The 14,625-nt window shown below is 40.4% G+C and overlaps 1 protein-coding gene across 4 annotated transcripts in view; it reads right to left on the reverse strand.

Moving 5' to 3' along the window:
• The window catches only part of nfic (nuclear factor I/C), a 228,030-nt gene that overhangs the window by 27,202 nt on the left and 186,203 nt on the right, over positions 1-14,625 (reverse strand). The window contains exons 8-9 of one of the 4 annotated variants that reach the window (XM_036579514.1): positions 12,451-12,659; positions 1,099-1,258 (exon numbers count right to left, since the gene is read on the reverse strand). In XM_036579514.1, coding sequence (XP_036435407.1) covers positions 1,099-1,258; positions 12,451-12,659 — 369 coding nt within the window. The remainder of the gene's footprint in view (positions 1-1,098; positions 1,259-12,450; positions 12,660-14,625) is intronic. The other 3 variants (XM_036579513.1, XM_036579516.1, XM_036579515.1) reach the window with 3 other exon arrangements.

A 14,625-nucleotide genomic window follows, 5' to 3' on the forward strand; every position in this document is an offset into this window, starting at 1 on the left:
CTCACCTCATTCACTTCACTAGAATGTTCCTGTCCATTCACACTGTTCTAAAATGCTCCCACCATTCAGGCTGTTCTAGAATGTTCCCCTCATTCACACTCTTCTACAATGTTCTCCCATCATTTACACTGTTCTCAGAATGTTCTCCCCCATTCATAGTGCTCTAGAATGTTCTCGCATCATCCACACTGTTCTAGAATGTCCTTCCTCATTCTCCCGTCATTTACACTGTTCTAGAATGTGCTCCCCATTCATGCTGTTCTAGAAGGTTCTCCCATCATTTACACTGTTCTAGAGTGTACTCTCCCATTCACACTCTTCTACAATGTTCTCCCATCACTCGCACTGTTCTGGAACATTCTCCCCTATTTGTAGTGCTCTAGAATGTTCTCCTCTCCCATTAATGGTGTTCCAGAATGTTCTCTAATCATCCCCACTGTTCTAGAACGTTCTCACCTCATACGCTTAGTTCTAGAATGCTCTCCCCCATTCATGCTGTTCTAGAAGGGTTCTCGCCTCATTCACTCTGTTCTTGAGTGCTCTTTGCACTGTTCTAGAATGTTCTCTGCCCATTCACACTGTATAAGAATTTTTTTAGAATGTTCTCCCCGTTCATACTGTTCTACAATGTTCTTCACACAGTTCTAGAATGTTCTCCACTAATTCACACTGGTTCATTTGATTTATCAGCTCTTTTTCTAAACATTGTAAAGCTGATCGTCGGCTGTGTCAGAGGATGCTGGGTCGGCGGGCCTATAAAGCACAGCTAGCTGCTTAGCTAGGCCTGTTCCTCTAACTCTGTTAAGGTTCTCTGGAAGCTCTTAACTTAGACTGTTGACTGCTGTTGAAGGGGTCAAAAGTTGGGATGGAATTGAAAGGAATTTCATTGTCATTGTACAAGAATATTTTGAGAAATCCTGAGAACGATGCTTAGCGTTAGGCACTAGAGTAAGTCTGCAGAACAGTCACAGACTGACTGCCAATGGGGGAAAGCCTGACAAACATCTCTGAGCCAAAGCCCTATAAGGCTGGCCAGGGCAGGGAGATGGACATACTGACAGACGGCTGGATAAACGGGTGTCATAGGGACCCACTTACTGGGGGAGGTGGGCGAGCTGGAGGCTGCGTCTGCAGAGGTGGTGCTGGATTTGGAGTCAGGGGGCAACGTCAGTCGGGGCAGGGCCGGGGGAGGCGGAGGGGCCAGCATCTGAGAGGAGATGTAGTGAGGGGGGACCTTCACCTGACCACTGCCATTCAGCTGCAGGAGAAAGAGAGAGCAACAGTCAGCCAGGAGCTCTACGGCATGTACAAACACAATCAGCTGCTCTCTCTCACTCTCCCGCTCTCTCTATCCTGCTCTCTCTCACCCTGCTTCTCTTTGTTATCTTTATTTGTCACTGACCACTAGGGCTGCACAAAAGGACTAGGATATACCTTCTGATACTTTACAAACACACTGGCGAACCCTTGATCTAACATGGCTAAAGATTCTGCATTACATTGACTGAAATTAGGTACATTTTTGGATGCCCTGATTCATCCACACACATAAACAGGTCTGAGAATGGTCAGGACCTAGGGGTAAGAAAGGTGAGCCAGCAACCAGAAGGTCAGGGCATCAAATCCCAGGAATGACTGCATACCTCTGGTCATGCCCTTGGGCAAGGCACTTAACCCCCCCCAACTGACCCAGGTGCTCCTCCCAGACTGGGCGGAGAATGGTTAGACAGCAAAATGACCAATTTCTGTTGTGAGTGGATTAATAAAGTATTAATAGGACCAAAAATACATTAACATTTAAAACTAATAAACTGTGCAAACCTGTGTGCTTCCTTTCTTCACTGACCAAACCAGATTAATGGGGTTGAATGTCCTTAGCGCATTCATCGCTAAACATTAATTCCAAAGTGTAATTCTGCTATCAGCATCAGGAAACGCCAAAAATAGGGTATCAAACAGGCAAGTGCACAGATACTCGGTTAAACTTAATCCGTGCCTGTATTTGAATACCGAAATCACTATTTGGGTATTTATTATGCTGCATCATAGAAAGTCAGTGGAAAAAAATACACAGACAGGCCAACAATTCAGTGAAATGGCATTACAGTTTAACAGGGCTTTACAGTGTGACAGTCCTGCTCGAATTTGTGATTAATAAAGCATATTATACAACACTTTGCCCCTACAAAGCATGAGTGCCTTGACATGAGCATATGGCAAAGATGCGCTGTTAAGGATGTGGTTGCAGAGGCAGTGCGGCTGTAACTATGCTAACTAGCCAGTGCTGGTTTGAACCAAAAAACAATGAAAACATATTTTTCTGCTCTTAGTATTATTACAGTATTACGTGTCAAACTAGCATGTTGGCACATCATCTGCTGAAAAGGAAAAATCTCATGTAGATGGCATCACCATCTGCTCCAGTAGCATTAGCATTAGCCCATTAGCTCATCTTAAGCAGGCGTCATTACACACATGTTGGCATTATAAGCACATATAATCATCAAGGCTAACAATACAGGGAAGTCCTGTGTCAGCGTGTCTGTGATTAAGTAAGTAAGTAAGATTAATTAAGTATAAGATTAAGTAAGTATATCATATTTTGTTACAACAAAATGCAAATGCTTTCATGAGTGCACTGCCAAATGTGCACTGCTAAGGATTCTGTGTAGTGTCTGTCTTCTATATTGATTTGCAGCACTGTGAGGTGAGCTGCACTAGGTCACCACCAAGAGGAAGTGGCGGTGCCTTGCTTCTCACGTGGTTCCAGGTTTCCTGACCAGCTGTTGAAAGAACTTAGGTTAGAGATCTATGTCTGTGCAAGAGCTTACATGTGAAATGTGCTGTGTTATATATTCTATATGCTGAAGTTGTATTTTAGGCTGCCTATTTTGTGTTTACCCCTACATGGTCATGTTTGTCAGACCTGTTACTTGTCCTGTATAAGCTGGGTCTAATCTTGGCATCAGTCCAGCTATAAAACTGTGTCAGTCCAATGTCTTATGGGCTGGCTGGGTATCTGGTACCTGCATGCGCAACAAAATAAACTTCACTTCTCCAGACAACAGACTGGGTCCCCTGGTATCAAGAGGGTTTGGATTCATCAGTGTACAGCTTATTGTTGCTTTGTAATGTGTTGATTATGATGTGCTGATAAAGCATTTTCATTGAAGTACACTGTAAACACAGAGCTGATGGGGCTGATCAGAGATGTAACTCTTGTATATAATCTCTACCAGGGAGAAAGGGCTATTTTTGTTAGTTTAGTTAGGAAGTTAGGGTAGTAATTGAATTTGCATTTCTTTCGTTTGCTGGGGAAGTTCTCCTAAATCTAACTTTAGTTATGTTCCCCTTTCCTCCCCTGCTGTTTCATTTATTCCCCCTTTATCCTGCTTGAGAACACTTAAACTTGAGGGCACGGAAGTCTCGTTTTTTATGATGCAGTCTGACCTAGACCGTGACGTTCCCTTGTAAAGCTAGCCCAGGAGTTGCAACCCAAATGTTAAGAAGAGTCATTTTGTCCTTTCAACAAAAATCAAACCACCTTGGGAGCCGCAACATTTTACGTCCATTTTACCATCTTGGCTGTAAATATGTCTCAGTGTGTGTTAGTGTACTAGTATAGGATAAAAAACACAATATAAATGAAAACATAGATTTACTTTGCTGTAAGCTTTAGCTCAGCTATAGCCGCTTTTCTCGCATCTCCAGCAGGAAACCTTTCCTCAAAAGTACAACAGTCTCTTGTAAAAGTCTCTCTATGTTTGACTTTTTATGAGGCTGAAGTCGCTTCTCATTCGCCAGCTTCTTGTTCGAATTTTCCCGTTCCACCTTAAATGGTACTTGAGGCACCAGAATGTAACTGCTGCACCATTTAAGGTAGAATAGGACAATTCGAAGAAGACGCTGGCAAACGAGAAGCTGTCTACAGCTTCGCAACTTTTAGTGTCTCGTTGCAGATTAAACGTATCAGGAATCCAGCCGGAGTGATTATAACTGCAAAGAAGTCCATTCGTCTCCAAATTATCGATGTTCAATTTAAATCTTTCTCTTTGCCTTTTTGTTATCTACTAGTTAGGCCAGATTCTTATCTGTGTTGCTTGGGTGACCAACAGTCTGCGCGCCAACCTTCAGGGTAAAAGGGTGAATTAGCAGTTCTACATTAACTCCAGTGTTTAAGACCATTTACTGTTAAACTGTGTTGAATGATCAGCAAAGCTTTATTTTACTGTAAAGGAGGATTATTTAATTTTTACCTACAAATTTAATTCTGCTGCGGAGCCGCAACAGGGCAGTAAAAGAGCCGCATGTTCCCGACCCCTGCGCTAGACTAACTACTCCAGCTTGCGCTAGCTAGTACTAAAAACAATGAAAAGATTTCTCTTTTGTCAGTGTTATCTCGACAAACATATTACCACATCATTAGGAGAGAATATTTTAAGTAGAAAAGTATTTAAGTATGCGTTATCGGCATCTACCACTGCACCAGTTAGCACTAGCGCCTTAGCTCATCTGAGGGAGCAGCCTCCGCTACTCAAGCGCAGTTAGCAAAACATTTCCCTTAGCTATTTTTGAATAATAAATCATATATATATATATATAATATATATATATATATATATATATATATATATATATATATATATATATAAAATAAATGTTTTCTTTCACGCTACTGCCTGCTAGCACTGGTTTGCTCTGTTTGTGTACTATGAGTAAAAAACTACAAAAATATCATGATGTACAGTTATACAATGTTAATATCAAGCAAAGCTTTTTTTCCCCACCTTCTTCCCCACGTTTAACCACAGATCTGTCCATTAACTCTTAGGGATACTTGAATATGTCAAATATTCAAATAAAATTAAATAATTATTTTGTCATTTATGAATTATACTATTGTAATTGAAATATCACATAATAATAATTAGTGATGTATCGGCTGTCGGGACATACCATCCACGCCGATTGGTCGGTGTGGCTAAATCAGAGTGAGGCTGGAGGTTATTAGGGCTTTACAGTATGTTTTGTAATTGAAGATTTGGCCCTAAAGGTCTGGATGAAACTTAAGTGTGGTCGAGCCTCTCTCGCTCTGTCTCTCTTTCTCTCTTCGTCAGCAGTTATGTGAGAGAGACAGAGTAATGTTCTGGGCACTGTTCTGGCAGACAGCCATCATCCATCGTTCTCTCTCTCTCTCTCTGAGCTTATCCATCCATCCCCAGGACTGCACGCTCACTGTCCCGCACAACAATACTTGCTGAGTGAGTCAGCGGCATTGTGGGTCGCTGCGTCTGTCCTTTGTGACTGGCTGGCTGCAGTCGCACTGCAGTAGGGGGAATTTCAATGAGTCTGCACAACGAGCCAAGCCTGCCTGCCACGGGGCAAGCCTGACAAATCTCTCTCTCTCTCTATTTCATTCTCTCTCTCTGTGCCAGCGTCAGCAGCGCTGCCAGGCACATGGGAATCTCCTTCCTTTTTCAAATTCAAATTTCCTGCTCTCTCTTTCTCTCTCTCTCTCTTTCTGATCTCTCTCGTTTTCTGTCTGATCTCTTGCTCTCTCCCCCTCGCGGATATTGAAAGGGGCTTTTTTCTGACTCAGGGGGTTTTCTCCCCTCTCTTTGCAGCGACATCTCTCTCTCTCTCTCTCTCAGCCTGAACCTAGCTACTGTAAACTCAGCAACAAAAGCAGGCATGAGGCTCCTCCAAATGTAGACGATCAACCAAGTCAGAGACCACCCTTCTTTATTTAATTTCCCGTCATATTTCCCATTATGTACAAGTTATTCATTTTTCAAAGTCAAGAAAAACTAATTTTACAGGAAAGCCTTAAACAACTAAACTTGATAATACATTGTTCAATATTTAGTGTGGCCACTCTTTACCTTCATTACAGCTTCCATTCTTTTCAGGAGACTCAACTTCAGTTTCTCTAAGAAATCTGCAGACACACCTCCAAAGTTCAGTCTTAGAAGTTGGTTGCACTTTGTACATCAAATTCAAATTTCCTGCGCTCTCTCTCTCTCTCTTTCATCCTCCCTTTCTGTCTAATCTCTCTCGCTCGCTCTCTCATCCGTGGATAGTGAAATAGGCTTTTTCTGATTTGGGGTTTTCTCCCCTCTCTTTGCAGTGACATCTCTCTCTTTCTCTCTCTCTTGCTGTCAGGCTGCACTTAGTTATTCCAGACTCAGCAGCAGCACTGCGAGGCTGGAGGAACTAGAGGCTTCGAAAACAAAGAAATAAACACAGGACCAGAGTTACAACCATCTCCTCATAGCCGTGCAATCATAAACAAAAGCTTCTAGATCCGAAAATATGGTGCTTTGAATTTATATGATTCAAATGTCAGATGAACATGAATAAAATGTGTTAAATCAACACAACCGTCTTTCAGTTCACTTACTTTGGCCAAAATGATGTTGATATACCACATTTTATTCACGTGATACATTTGAATCATGTAAATGTAATCTTTCAATAGATACATGTGCTTAACACAGCGCTGGAAATATTTTCTATTGATATTGGCCCAAAACACAGTATCTGATTGGTGCCACCTCTACTTTTAAAATTCTATAGCTGATGTCAGTTACCTTACACACACACACACACACACACACACACATCTTCTAAGCCTCTTCTCCTTCTGGGTTACCTTACAGGAATGATGAAATTAAAAATCGATATTATACATCTAAAAGTCTACTCTACAGTTTCAGCCAAGACATACAGTGTTGTGCGGAAGTCAGAGAGCACTCTTCATTTACCTACTTTCCAGCCAAAATGACCATTCAGTACAAGTTATTCAGGAAAAAAATCATTTTTTACTAAATCCTCAACGACGAAATATATTACTTTTTCAGTATTTAGTGTTTCCACTCTTTGCCTTTATTACAGCTTCCATTATTTTCAGGGGACTCACTTTCAGTTTTCCAAAGAAATCTGCAGACACACCTCCAGTTCAGTCTTAGAAGTTGGTCGATCATTTTCTGAAGTATTTAAACACATTCAGTGATGTTGAGGTCTGGACTCTGGGGTGGTCAGTCCATTGTTCAGCTTCTTTGTTTGATGTGTCCGTCTCCTTTTCTCAGTGAGGTTCTTCTTGACAACTGCATATCCTTTCAGACCCACAGCGCTGAGTCGTCTTCTCACAGTGGAAGGATGGACAGAAACACCTGTGGATGTCAGATCTGAAGCAGCTTGATTTTCTCCTCTCTCTGAGATGAAAGCTTTAAGTGCTGTTTATCTGATGGGGACATGACCATTTTCTCTAGTTTTCAATGAGCTGTAGTTCCACAACTCGAATCTGCTCAGAAATCTCTCCTGGAACGTGTAACTTATGAAGGGTGGACCTTTGGACAGCACAGTATGTGGGTCCACACTGATTTAGAGACTAACAGATATCTAAATGCTTGAGTCTCAGAGCAGGAGCTGTATGTGTGTGCGGTAATGCAGAGGTGAAGATGGGGGGAAATCAGAGCTGGCAGGTCTTTATGCTCCTACATGTCTGTGGTTGAGCTGCTCATGCTCAGGTTACAGCAGCTATACTCAGCACAAGACACGTCAGTGTTTATCTCACACACTCAAGCATGAGTTACAATCCTCCGCTCTCTATTATTTCACAATACAAACACATCATTTTTACGATTGTGGTTTAAAGTCACAATAAAGTCATCAGAAAGTTTAAAGCCGGGAGTTCCAGGGTTACTCGGTTAGCCCTCTGGGGTCTGAGAGCGTTTTCTCGATTTGTGCATAACTTCTTAAATTTTCCTTTAAAGGCTCTTCATATAACATGATCCTCATATGATTCATATGAAAATGCTCCGTTATCTTCATCACTGCTTTCCAAAATCACTGCAGCAACTTCAGCAGCTGTTAACTCTCTGCATACCATTTCAAATGTGTCTCCGACGTGGACTGAATGAAGGGTTTCCGGCATGATGGTCAGTCCTAAGTGATTTCCTGAGTGTCTATTGGTCAGTTTCACACTCAAGGTAGTCAAACACACGAATCCACCAGTTACACTAGGCTCATAACTCCGGATGTGAGTCACATACGATCTCGCGATAAGATGGAACGGAAAGGGCGACTCCACAGATTCAGGAAATATTTGAACTGCATTTCTGCGCTGGATTATTACAAGATAGAAACAGATATAGAAACGTGGAATTTGACGCACGGGCTAGTTTGTGGACCCCAGAGGGTTAAGGTGTCAGACTTTAAATAATGAAATCGATGGTGCAAATTCAGGGGGGCAGTTCTGGAGGTTGTGGGATGGTTGTTGAAAAAAGTTGTTGCAAAAGAGCTGTCAGATATCGATTATTATAACTGTCAATTACAGTTTAGAAACTCTAATTAAAGCAAAAACTGACTGGTGTTTTATTTCATTATAGTCAGTCATTTGTAGGAATGACTGTCCTGGAAGCGTTTACTTCTCTACTGTAGTTTTATCACTGACTGACGCCAAAACAGTTATTAATCTCTGTCCTGAACATGTATCATATTCCTCTTATTTGTTTTTGTGTTTTACTACAGACATATTAAGCATATCAATATAGTAAGTGTAATTGTCAGCATATTTTGTTTACCCACTTTTATGTTTGAATTGCTGTGTTTTAGCTACAGCCTGCCAATATTGCCCCTCTAATCTCCTTGCTCCCCACCCCACCCCCTTGCTAGACCAAATCTCCCTGCCTGAAATCACTATTTGGGTATTTGTTATGCTTCTGAACAGGAAGAGTGAAAACTTCTTAATACGTTTTAACAGAACTGAAAAATGTGAAAGTTTTGCCTGAATTTGCAAGTAAGTAAGACCCTGTTTACACCTGGTCACTTCATGTGTCTTGAGTATCAGGATTATATCTGGTTAAGGTGGCCAAGACACATAAAAATGCAAGTGTAAACACTCTGAGGAGGTGGTCTGAGATGCATTTGAGCCACGTTATAGCAGTGTAAACGTATCCATCACTCCAACACATTCGACAACCAAAGCCCCTCCCAGTACAGCCAAAACTCCTCCCAGTACAACCAAAACTCCTCCTACTGCAACCAAAACCCCTCAGAGTACAACCAAAAACTCCTTCTAGTACAATCAAAACCCCTCCTAGTACTACTGAAGCTCCTCCCGACTGGATGAGGACGACTGGATGAAATGAAATGATGAACAGCAATATGGACAGACACTACTGAGCAAAACAAACTGCAGACGAAGAGACTGAACAGATAAACAACTAATTGGTAACTGGTCGCCGCGTAATGAGTGGATTTGCATATTCCTTCCCACACAGTAATCAGATTTTAGTTTGGCTAACCGGAGACAAATTCGACTACCTAGTATAAATGTATATGCCTTAAATCTTATCAGGATACAGTCCAGATAATAGTCACATGAAGCGACCATATGTAAACGGGATCCATGTTATGCTGTACTTTGCTACGTGAGTGTGGGTGCGTAGCTAAGAGAGTGACTGAGAGGGCAGAGATAGTATGGGTTTTATTGCTAAATAGGCTAGACTGATGTTCAGCCTAGAAAGAGTTAAAAAATATTTCTCTGACTAACTAACGTGTGCACATCGTTCACTAGAGAACACCATCTGTACACTCTCAGAAATAAAGGTACGAAACTGTCACTGGGGCAGTTCCCCTCTTGTCACTGGGGTGGTCCCCTCAAGGGTACATCTCAGTACCTTTAGTCAGAGAACATAACTGAACCATAATCCACTGAAATGATATGTTGTAAGTTGTACTGACTCCACACACCCCGTCTCGTCTCCAGGACTTTTATTTTACTGTTCTGTTTTAAAACATTCGGTTATGAAAAGGTACAAATACGAACTTTTCACCTGGAAAAACTCATTTAAGGTTCACAGTCAGACCTTAAAACCACTGTTGTACCTTTGAGGGCACATTTACATTGTTTGTACCTTGAAGAATGAAAAATGGCCCTGCACAGAACCTTTAATTCTAACATCTGCAGAAGACGATGAGTGTCTATCAGCGCCCAGCATTACTGGTTAGCAGTAGTTTTAGCTCATGACTTCATCTGAAAATCCACCTATTTTGGCTATTTATGAATAATTAAGCATGTTTTGAAATGTATTGCTCTGTGTGAGGCTAAATGTTTGTGCTGTCACCTAAAAATCCCATATCTCTACACTAATTGCAGCTAAACTCTGTCATTATTGTTTTGGGTTTGTTTTTTTCCTTCTCTGCGGTTTACTGGACACTCGCTCACGAACTCTCACGGATACTCAAATATCAAAATTAGTCAGAATTCACATGTCTAGTCCAGTAGATTTTGCTGCTTAATATGGCAAAGAAGAAGTGTCTACGTTGAGGGATGGGTGATTTTTCGAAGTGGGGCTAAACCTGCAGAAAAACAAATGTGTAGACAAGCTCTGAGGGACATCTTGTTTAAAAGCTATTAAATGCTTCAAGAAAATAACTTGAATAACTTTTAAAGATGTGAAGCTGTGATGTTCTTTTTCAACGCAGTGACTACATCACTCCAAGAGGCTCAGTAACGCTACACAGAACGGGCAACAGCTTGCGATCATGTGTTTCCCTTTAGACAGGCACGACCCACTACATCAGTCAGAAAGCAAATGCCAAAATCCTGATCGCTGTGGGCAGCTTAAAATGCAAAAGACTCTCCGTCTACGTGTGGGCGGAGCATCTGGGACAGAGACCGAGGGGTTCTTAACCGCTGGGCCGTGCTGTGGGTGGTTTGGCGCCAGGCCGAAAGAACAAGGCAGTGAGCCCTGGGGAGGAACTGCTGAACTCCACGACTTTATTAAAATGATTATTATTAATGTAATTATTTAAGGCCTAAATCTTCATGCATGTGTACAGGTTGCTTCTGGCTGCTTTCAGCTGATGGTGAGTGTGAAAAGTAGGAGAATAAGTTTCGGAGTGTAAGTTTTTTTTTTTTTTAAACCAAGTCATTTTTAAGTAAGTCAAAAAGTAAAGAAACTGATAAATTCTTTATTGGGGCTGAAAACCCAGAACAAAAACCCATCAGAGACCAGAAGAAGAAAAAAATATATAATTCAATCAGAAATATTATACAGCCACATAATTACTGGGTTTACTGGAAGGTGTGCTAGAAAAAGAGGCTACGAAGCCATCGAATCACTTTGAGACAAAACATTACTTCGCAATAGAAAAACAAAGTCTGTGCGACCCCCCCATCCTCCCCCCGTGGGTCATTTCATTCTTTGTTTTACATCATTGGAAAACACCAGCTGTTTACATCGTGTGAACATTTTATGACTAACGGATAAACAGAAATGATCCAAAATGACCTAAAATAAAATCTCACTACATTAACCGACATTAAAGCTCAGAAGGTTCTTTCTTTCTCTTATAAAGCTTTGATTTCAGAGATATGAAGTATGAAGTTTTCTTATCAAGATGATATTCTAGGTCTGTTATTCTGCTTCTGAACTGTGGAACTAAATTCCACCTTTTATTAGACAGTCATTTGAAAACGTATCTTTATGGTATTTATTTTCTTAATTTGATTTGTATATGATTTAAATTTAATACTCATAATTTCTTTTATCACTGTTGAGCTTCATCACCTGTATATCAAGCAATTTGAGCTGCCAAAGTATGGAAATTGCTCTAAAATAAAGATGTTATTATTATTATTACTGAACCACAGAAAGATTTCAGCATGAATATGAGTGAATATGACTGGCTCAGAATTGTGTTCTGCGCACGACTAGCAGCCTGCTAATCAGTTTAATTACACTGCCGGTCTTACCAAACAAGACTGATGACTGGAGTAATTTGGGGTTAACCATAAATTTGTAAGCGAGCATGCATGATGATGTGAAGCCCCTGCCCTGCACATTTGAGCGTTTTTCCTGCTCTAAAACACCCACGACCCAGGAAGGGCCTGTTAACTATTATCGAACTTGGTAACCCCAGTCAATTTACACACTTTGTTGATTTTATAAGTAAAAACAAGTGAACATGTCCTCTACAGAACACACTTCTGCAAATTTTAAGGCACAGAATGAAAGGATAAAACATAAATTAGAAAATGTGCCATAACATTTGCACAGGCCTCACTTTCTGTTTTATTTTTTATTGTGAAATTCAGCAAATAAACAGTAATTGTGTATTAAAATGTGCAGAAGTGTGTTCTCTGTAGAGGACGTGTTAACTTATTTACGCTTAAAAAATGAACAAAAACATGAAATTTGACCAGAGGTGCACAAACTTTTGCATAAGACTGTAAATGTGTTCAAAATGGTAGTCTGTGACAGCATAAAATATATGAATTTTTTAAATTAGATCACATATCAAAATAAATGCTGAAGAAGAGCAGATTTAATGCTGACTTTATTAGCTGATTAGCTGGATCAGGTGTGTCAGTGCAGGATAAGCTCAAGACTGTGCAGGACCAGGTTTAGAAAGCAATGAAGCAAGTTTACTCAAGCTCACTCTTGATTGGACGAGCAGGCTTACCGGGCTGGCCTGTGGATCTGACGGGTCACAGGCCAGAGAGACCAGGTCCTTGAGCGGGTCTTGCGTGCTGAGGTGGGGGGGATAGCGGATGGCCGTATGCGGGAAGTAGGTGGAGGTGGACTGGGGCAGAATGGGGGTAGTCGAAAAATGCAGCGACGAGGAGGGGTGCGGACTCCGAGAGATACCTGCAAGAGAGTCGACACCAAAGAGACAGATTTCAGCTTTTATTAAATGGACATTGACACTTTGAACTGAATGCTATACTTGTGTATCCAACTACATACATGCATCCATAAAGGTCATACTGGACAGTTGTTAACATAGATTATCATTTACAGCACACAGTCACTCGGTTCATTCACTGGATGTGACGTGCACCACTGCATTGTCAAGTGCATAGTATTTATGCGATTTACTTATTGTTTTTGTACTACACATTTATTTTTATTGTTGTTTTAGTATATTTTATTATATATGCATCTGTAAATGCATGCCAATACTTTGCTCCTGTTTATTTTGCTCTTGTTTTGCTCTTTACTGTACTTTGTACTGCTGCAATAGAAGAATTTCCCTCTGGGATTAGTAAATTGACCCAACCACCAACCAACCAACCAACCAACCCACCTACTACCTACCTACCTACTACCTACCTGCCTAACTACCTACCTACCTGCCTACCTACCTATCTATTTCTACTGAACTTGACCATAAGAGCTATATAAACTTGCATCTTCAAAATTGATAACTTTACAAAAGTAGGAAAGATATTCAGAACTTAATGTAAGTTAATGTAAAAATATTGTACTCCAAGCAGTTCTAGATCATTTCTATAAGATCAGTCATCTTGAAGTTTTCACATACCATAAAGGGCAGATTTTAAATAATGGCCAAAAATGAAAAAATGAAAAAATGAAATCAGGACGAAAATGGAGATACTTTGTTCTGACAGTGACAATATGCTTGTCTATGTACTCCAATAGATGCTCATTTCTGCTGTTAGGTGTGCTGTTTTATGATACACTGTAAATATTAGTGCTGTAAATTGTCAAGTTTTCAATGAGTCAATCAGCTACACATAAATAAAATGTTCTACATCAACCGCTGGTTACTTTTGATAAGAGTTGTGTCGATGTATACTACTGATCAATATAAATATAATAATCTAATCAATTTATAAATATAAACATAATGATTTAATTAATTAAATATATAATTCAAGATAAATGCATAAAATAATTGAATATGCTAGTCCTAAGCAATGTCAGTGTTATAGCTACTACTACTATCTACTAATTAATAGACAACTACAAGAAATGGAAATAGATAATTACAGTACATTATTTACTGTACATAACCCAAAATCTATGATATATCGACTACACTAAATTTAAAATGGTGATCAGGCAATAAGATTTAAATCTACACTGTGTAAAATAGCAAATAAAATATCACTTATAACACATTATTAATATAAGAAATGATTCATTGTAAATTATTCAGTATCTAATTTAAATTATTCGGAAACTACTATGAATTATTCTGTAACTATTAAGAAGAAGTTATGAGAGTGAGCACTTGAAGTGAACTTTAAAGGGTTAGTTGAACTTAGCAACCATTAGCTTTTCTCTGTAGTCTTATGGCAGAACAACATGTTCATTGAGATTACAATGAGGAACTTGCATCTGCACTCGACGACGCAATGCATGCACCACACGTCAGTTCTGAGATCACCTAACAGCCAACTACCCGCACTGAATGAATGTCTTTTTGCTGGGCTGTCAAGCGTCTTAGATCTCTATTCTCCTAATCCTTCTGGAAATGAACAATTTTCAGTGATGCTGATTTCCATAATTCATCGCGACAGCTGTAATATCAGCGCTAACGCTCCTCTCCTGGTGACATATGGTGTCGATGCTCCACCAGTTCATTTGAACGGCGGCGCTAATTGTTGTAGCATCGTTGTGCAGACAGTGGAGCGTTGCCAGACAACAGATTACTCCTCATTGTCCCGGAGACAATTACCTGTCACAGAGAGCACTGCTGTCTGCAGAGTGTTGTACGCCCTGCAATAAAGCAGCTCATCACGCACACATACTAACTGCTCTTCCTGTCCCAGACAGCCTGTCAGGTCCAATACTCACCCCGAGCGAG

The sequence above is a fragment of the Colossoma macropomum genome, unplaced genomic scaffold, assembly GCF_904425465.1.
Source record: "Colossoma macropomum unplaced genomic scaffold, Colossoma_macropomum, whole genome shotgun sequence".
In the NCBI taxonomy this organism is placed as follows: Eukaryota; Metazoa; Chordata; class Actinopteri; order Characiformes; family Serrasalmidae; genus Colossoma; species Colossoma macropomum.